We start from the raw sequence: 7,818 nt of genomic DNA on the forward strand, positions 1-7,818 counted from the left end.
GCTCAATTATGCCCTACCAAGTGCATTTGCTTGAACAAGCCGAGTGGGTGCCAAACCCAGTTTCTATTTATCATGCAAGCCTGGGGCTTGGGTAATCCGCAAATCATGCTTGAGCTTTCAATTGAACGAGCTCAATAGCCCTATCATCGAAGCCTCCTTTGAGTTGTTATTGAACAGGGTTGGTTCATTTCCAACCTAGTAATACCTGATTCTACTAAATCATACATAAGAAAAGTTGTTATATGATCAAGAAAGACCTCAACTACTAACTAGCCCATATAAATTAGAGACAACCAGAGGGGCATCTTTTTTTGTTCCTCGCCACAAGATGGAAATTAGGAGTCTTTCTGAACAGATTCCACCTGCCATTGACCGGAAGTGGAACCAGAAAGCTTTCATTCACTCCCTTCTTTTTGGTAAAAATACGATATTGCTGGAACATCCCACAAACACAGCAGGTATACAGAGCTCAAAATTTTGGCGACATAATCCTCATTTCTGAGATCAACAGATGAAACATACTAACAATGGGGGAGTGACATCTTGCTTCCTGTTTTCGATGATAGAGGGAGCCGCGGACCCTGAAATATAGTTTGATTCCATTCAAGAGCTTTGTCTACAATACTAAAAACATGTTCTTGTAAAATTTACACAAGTCATTCAGTTCATATAGCATGCTAACCAGACTTCTCCAAGTGAACTCTTTTAGCAATACTGAACAAGGTCCTTGTACCATAATTCATGAAACGTATCTAATGATGCTTTCCTTCACTGTTAGGTGGATATCTAATATTGAATACTTATTTTGTTTAGCCACCCAAATTAAAGGTAGCTCCTTCTGATAAGGCAAAAAAGAGCTGCCCGCTGGTGTTGATTTGCCTATAAAGAATCGCAACTGCAACCATCAAACTGCTAGGTAGAGATTCCTCGTCTAATCATAGAGCCCTTCTTCATCCCAGATATCTACCAAAAAGTCTACCATTTCCTGCACAGTTGCTCAAAGTGTTATTTTTTATTATGCATACAGTCAAAAAGGATAAAGATCCAACAACACGGCACCTCAAAATTCAAAATGGAAAAGTTATACAAATATAAAATACAAGTCCCATCACTTACAGATAATGGGATTGGCTGAGGAAAAGGTTGACCAACTGCCAGTAAATCATCATACGTAGTGCACCAGCTAGAAGGAAAATAATGCTCGCATTTAATTAGTCAATAAAGGAATTAAATAAATGATAACAGCCAAGATCTTGCTTAGGATCACTGTAGAGAACTTATGCATGAATCTTGTAACATGGCACTAACCACCAAGAAGCTTTTTCCCAACTATCTCAACACCTATACAGAAATTAAAGAAAATAGAAAAAGAAAACATTTTTTGTAGGAAAATGAGAACTAGCTGCATGTTTTCATATAATCTTATATTACACAGTAACCCAATGCTGGGTTTTTTTTTTTTCCTGAGGTCAATTTTATTATTATTTCTTGATGAGGTCACTTTTATTATCTTAAAATTAGCCGTACCCAGGATAAGGACAAAATACAGAACAGAACCATGTAGTAACACTGGAGACAGAACATTGCTTGCTTCTGGCTAGCATGAACAACCACCAACAAAAGTCTCCCCAACCATTCCAAGGTAGAGGCACTCTGCGGGCCTAGTCCTTAGTACAAATAAACACATCATGTAGCATCCTCAAATTCCCACCATATCATCTCTTAGGACTGACTGAATGGTTTTCCATTTCACCTTTAAGGGACTTGATCTCTTAACAAAATTATGCAATATTCTCGAGAAATCAACCATTAGTTACATAACTGGAGGAATCGTATATTATCCAAGCTGAAAGATTCATGCAGCAAGTTGTAAATTTTTTGTACAGTGAAAGATCTCAATATGCTGCGATATTCTAACATTAACAATGCTAGATACCAAAAAAGGGCAACCCAAAGCACAATTCTACCACCGTTATAGAGTCTAGGGAGGGTCGGACATACGCAGCTCTACCCCCTCATGCAAAGAGGCCATTTCCATATTTCGAACATATGATCTATAGGTCACAATGGCGCAACTTTACCGTTGTGCCGAGGCTCGCCTTTTATCGATGATACTAGATTCAAATACTTGCATCAAAAATTAATGCCTTTTATAAAACAAGAGTTCTCCTCCGGACATATTTCAATTACTGTCCTTTCAGGTTAAACAGCAAAAATGTTGGGCAGTTAGTGCATAATATATGTGGACTCCAAATAAAAATGAAATATGTTGTTCTTATAAGGAAAAAACAACTAGACACCAACAGCAAATTATTCATAATTTCCTTAGAAGGACCTATACCGGAACCGTCAGAAGATGCAGCTCTTAGCATGGCGCATGGAAAAAGAATAAGCATACAACTAAAGCCTTGGAATAAGGCATGTTTGTCATAACCATGATTAACAGATAGGGAGACCTCGTATAACATTAAGTTTCATTAATATTCATAAATTTTGTAAAACATTTCATCAGCCTCTTAAGACATGTTAAATATCAGTTTAGTAAAAAAGTTTGATGGGGCCCATACACCATAAGTAAGATTGTAGGACTACAAGATATTCAAGGAGCCGTAACAGAATTATTAGTTGATGCTAATACAGCATAAGGTGATATAAAGATACCCACATAAGGTCATAAAATTAAGACACATTAGGGAGTTCGATCAACCAACAGAAAGCAGGTGGGAAGAAAACATGAGTGCTTCAATTATTACAAAAGAATTGAAGCAAAAAAGTTCATATTGTTGGCTCAACTGAATGAATTAGATTACTATATAAGAAAAAAATTGCCTTTGTAGTCATTGAAACAATAGAGTATGAACATGAAAGAGTCACATAAGGTATCTTACCCTATTATAGGTTCTCTTGATCTTCTATGGGATCTTTTTGACCGATCACCAACCCATTCTCTTCTCATCTCATTCCAAGCTATAGCAGCTACACAACATAATAAGCAAATTCCCACAGCATTTATCACAAAAGGGATTTTGTATTTTTTAACCAAAGTACAGGAAAAAATAGAAATAAATTACAAATGGCCAATAAAGTTATTTCTCGCAAGGTAGAGATTCTGAAGCTGGTTTAGGACCCAAGGAAGAAGATTATGTCTGCTAAACTCATGACTGCTACTCAATTTACATTAATCTCCCCCTCATCTCACCATTTTTTGTGTAATCATTACTCACAAAAAGTACAGAAATTGTTAATTGGAATTGCAAATGAAAAATTTTCAGGCAAATTGAAGTCTTACCAATTCTTCATATTCCATATCTAAGCAATGTAAAATCCGGTACTCTGCTTCCTGCTTAGGTTTTGACACTCAAATATTATGTATGGATGCAAGCTTATTTTTTGTTTCCAACCTAAACTTGTGTGCATGTGTTCGTTTGCCCTCTTCATCCCTATAAGTGTAAGTAATGCTGGAGGGGAGACCAGCATTCTTTTAGATTAAGCTTAGGGGTTACTAAACCATGGTCGAGCCAAACTGTCATGGATAAAAATGAAAGATGTGCATAGCAAAAGACTCAGTTGAGTAGCTATAGGGTTTTCATTCCCCTAGTCTTTATAACACCTTAAGAGAGATTCTGTAAACAAGGATGGCCAATTAAATGTTCGTGTAAAAGAGCAGCATTGAAAGAGGTGGCTACTGTGTCAGTATAACACTGTAAGACTTGATAAAGTAAAATCTAAAAGAAAGTGGGATTATAAATCAGTAGAATGATCCAACAAGACAAAATGACATCCTTTATACCAGGACATATTGGAATTTATATTATTGTGCTGTGTAGCACAAAGCGACGAAGCAATAGAGTGATATGTAATGAATTATAATTCACTCAAAATAAAAGTATCACATTTCAAAAAACACTGACCTTGGTTGACAAATGAAGAGCCATTTCCATTTTCTAGTGAAAATGTGTTTTCTTCGCCAACAGAAATAGGACCTGAAGACAGGTTTGCTTCAGGGCAGTGAAAATTGCTGTTATTGTTTTCCATTTTGTCTGAAGCCAACGACCATAGCCTTTCCCTACAGATTGATAAGTGGCCTATGTTCCATTCTTGGTGGACATTCAATGATCTCTCCGATGATTCACTTTTGGCTGGTCCTCCCAAACAACAACTGCTCTGTAGAAAGATTGACAAAATTGAGCTGGTGCACTTCGTGCAAGGAGTACATACCACTAAACTTTTACTGCAATTTTAAGTAATATGAAACAAGAGGGTGTGCACAAATAAATAAACATAAAGACAAGATAAGCGCACTAAGAATAATAATGATAACAAGTGTCTACTGTTAAAAAAAAAACCTTGTGACAAGAAGCACCTACCCCATGTAAGCGAAGAGAAAGTGTCTACTGTTGGACTATCCATCTAACATCACTGAGTACAGTCTGAATGACAAGTCAAGTAGCAGTATGAAATGGACTTCTCAATTCCAATCAGTACAAATGTTCCGATGTCACCTTCCTGTTCATCAATGACAGCATCAAAGTCCCAAACTTTGTGTAAATTTTCAGACATGCAGATTATGGAACATGAATCATCCATAAGAAAACCAAGCAGCAGCTAATAATTCAGACAATAACATTAACAATTCCAATGCAAATGACTGCTGAATCTCTGACTAGTGATTCTTTATATGTAGTATATGTTAGAATACTTTTGAACTTCCATCACATTTGGGAGAAAATAAATAAAATGACATATAACTTGCAGAGGCATCATAGACAAGAAGGAACGGAAATAACAAAAGAAAAAAATTCAAAACTACTAATTCAGAATAGCAAGTAATATCCACAATGGAAAGCTAAATCAACTTTTTTTTTAAAAAAAAAGCACCTATACAAAGTGGACTGACCCCAAACTACAGGTTCACAAAATTATTTTTAGCATATAATAGGATGATAGGCACTAATAAACTCTTTTTTGTGGTTTCATAACTTCTTAAGCAAAGGATTACTAATACATCCATGAAGGACTCGAACGGATGACTTGAGACAATAGAAGGTGGATGCCATAAGATGCCATCTATAAGTGGTAACATATCATAAAAACTTAAAGGAAAATATTACAAAATAGTCAATAGACCAGTTTTACTACATAAAAATGTTGGACAAAAACTTGACCCATAAGCATAATATGAGCATTGCATGCACAAGGATGCTAAGGTGAAATCCTGCTAGAACTTAGAACAGAAATCAAAAGTAATAGCTTATAAGAAGATTAGTAGTACCAATAACAGCATAGAAGGAACCATTTTGGGCACTTTGGCCACACGCAGCATAACTCACCCGTCCTGAGACGGGGTTTACAGTGAGGGGGTTCACATTAGTTTAGAAGATTAAAAACTATTGAAAGATCAAACATAGACGTGCTCAAATCAACGTGCATGGAGGAAGTGGGGAAATGAGTTTATGACATTTTGCCGTTTGCATCTTGGACTTGGCTTAGAGTCATTTCAGAAGTAGGATACAAAAAACCCAACCTCAAATAGGTGGCAAAAGGCTCTAGTTTACATTTATGAAACAACATTTACGTCAGCATGTTTGGTCTTTACATTTATGTATCAAGGATGGCATTACGTCGGATAGCTTGAACTTTCATTAGTATCAACGATGAATTAGGTTATTTAACCTCAGATAGGCTCCCTGGCAGTTGCTAGCTTGAGACTTTGTTTATAGACTGCTTAAAAACATTATGTTCCTTTCATTGTGTTGTATTCAGTTCCATTAGCCATTTTATGCCCACATCCTCACATCTTGCTTTATTTCACCACAAAAACATTTAGGGGTTGCTCGGATGCTTGCACAGGCTATTCAATCAATATTCCTCATTTAGTTGGTGCTGGGAAGATGTTAGGATGGGAAGAAAGGAACTTTTGTAAACAGAGAGATCTTAGAATCATAGAATTCCAAAAGGATCTGGTTATGGTAGATCACCTTTTAGATGGAATAAGTGAACCCTTTTTTGTTAGATTGTGTTATCCACCTTTCAGTGTGGCCATTGTTTGTGTTATCCACCTTTGAGTAAGACCTTTGTTGTGTTATCCACCTTTGCAAAACAAAATGCCTGAGTGGGACCTTTTAACTCTTCAAAAGCAATTCAGCTTGCTGCCATGTACTTAGGCTACAATCTGTCTTTGATAATGGAAGCTTTCCAACACTGCCTCTCTCCTAGAGAAAATTTCATCAACTTGATTAAATGTGCAATTAAAGCAAAAGGAATTGGCTGTACTGTCTTAATCCAAGTGAGTTACTTATATCTCAATCCATGACTTTCTTGCATTACAACCTGACATTTGAAAATAACTTCAATAGGATTCCTCCTTTCAAGTAAATTAATGAATAAGATTTCTCATGCATGACATAAGTAACCATTGTGATAGATGTGCTTAATATTACTCTACTAATAAGGCTTTTTAACCATCATTAAGGTTATTAAGTCAAGGTCATGCATGCGGGGGCGTTGGCTTGCAGAAAACAGCTAAAAAGCATGCCTTGTTTTTCATATTTGATAAGCAAAGAAAACGAAATCTACTTTGCCTTCATCTATAGCTATTTTACTTTCATCCATAATGAACTAGCAGAAGATACTAACAGTATATTCTTAATCTGGTCAAAAAAAAAAAAAAAAGAGTCAGAAAAAAATAGACTGCATGATAATCATGTAATATGTAATATTTTTCAGCTCCAATAAAACAACTGAAAGCAAAATAGAAACATTCTGGCTCCAAAAAAGCATCAACTTCAGTTTATAATCACAATACAACACCCTAGACCCAAAACAACCATTGTTGATCATAATATAACGACTTAGGCCATCATAAGTGAATGAGCACAAAATAATTTAATCCAAGAGGAGAGCCCTAAACTAAACAAATTCGGTATTTTTCATGTTTTCCAGATGGGCAGTACAGTCCAGACATTTTCGGGCACAAATAACCTAATACTATTTTCCAGCAAGGAAAATAGATTTCGCCTAAATCAGAGCAAGTCAATAAGAACTACTGCAATTAAATCAACCGTTACTGGAATACTATTAATCTTTGAACAGAATCTAATAAAAAGAACCAAGAAAATCGCAGTTATTCCACAATAAAGAACCGCACATACCGAAGTCCAACCATAAACGAGCATAAAAAAAAAAAATCAACAAAAAGTAACAAAAAGTTCAAAGAAAATAACATCAATAAAACCAAATACATCGTTTAACAGAACCAAGAACTAAACCAAGTAGAACTTGAAAAACATTCCGAGATTAGAACGCTATGACGAGATCAAAACTCAGAAACTGGAACAAAACAAGAGATTCTCAAAATAAGACCAAGAAGGGAGGGTTCTTCCATACCTTCGGGCGGGGATTCGCCGGCAGATGTGGATGGAGGATTAGGAAGCCGACACTTTTGTTGCGAGTGGTGGGACCCCAGAAGCCGCCGTGCTATTCGTGGGATTGGAAAATCTTGGTCACCGGTCCGCTGGATTGGATAAGATTAAGGGACGGCGGATTGCTGGTGTCTTTTTCCTTAGTTCAAGCAATAGGCGACCGTATTTATTCCCCAGCGCCACGCCACCCACCTACCCCCCCCCACAAAAAACACCCCACAAAAAAGAAGAAGAAGAAGAAGAAGAGGAAGAAGGGCTAACCAAATCCATCTTATTGCAAACGGTGGGCGATCTTGATCCCACCCAGTGCCTGTTAATTATTTTGCGATATGCATTGCAGGTATACTGAAAAATTGTTATTCCCTTCTTAAAAATGAGTCAAATCATTGACCATAAT

General features: G+C 36.6%; 1 protein-coding gene across 4 annotated transcripts; it reads right to left on the reverse strand.

Moving 5' to 3' along the window:
• Nucleotides 1–461: 461 nt before the first annotated feature.
• LOC105055630 (uncharacterized) lies at nt 462–7,561 on the reverse strand. 4 transcript variants are annotated; one of them, XR_012135813.1, is made up of 7 exons: nt 5,979–7,357; nt 4,368–4,506; nt 3,912–4,159; nt 2,889–2,976; nt 1,117–1,183; nt 683–985; nt 462–581 (listed from the first exon to the last, which is right to left on the reverse strand). XR_012135813.1 is itself a non-coding variant. In XM_010937527.4 (7 exons), exons 3-7 carry the CDS (start codon nt 4,370–4,372, stop codon nt 932–934), a joined length of 462 nt encoding a protein of 153 aa, XP_010935829.1. In that variant the 5' UTR covers nt 4,373–4,506; nt 5,979–6,212; nt 7,387–7,561; the 3' UTR covers nt 578–931. The 4 variants fall into 4 exon arrangements, 3 of the variants coding, with proteins under 3 accessions (XP_010935829.1, XP_010935827.1, XP_073102684.1); XM_010937527.4 differs by adding an exon at nt 7,387–7,561 and having other exon boundaries at nt 578–985; nt 5,979–6,212; XM_010937525.4 differs by lacking the exon at nt 5,979–7,357 and adding an exon at nt 7,387–7,561 and having other exon boundaries at nt 578–985.
• Nucleotides 7,562–7,818: the final 257 nt, after the last annotated feature.

Source organism: Elaeis guineensis, chromosome 12 (genome assembly GCF_000442705.2).
Source record: "Elaeis guineensis isolate ETL-2024a chromosome 12, EG11, whole genome shotgun sequence".
In the NCBI taxonomy this organism is placed as follows: Eukaryota; Viridiplantae; Streptophyta; class Magnoliopsida; order Arecales; family Arecaceae; genus Elaeis; species Elaeis guineensis.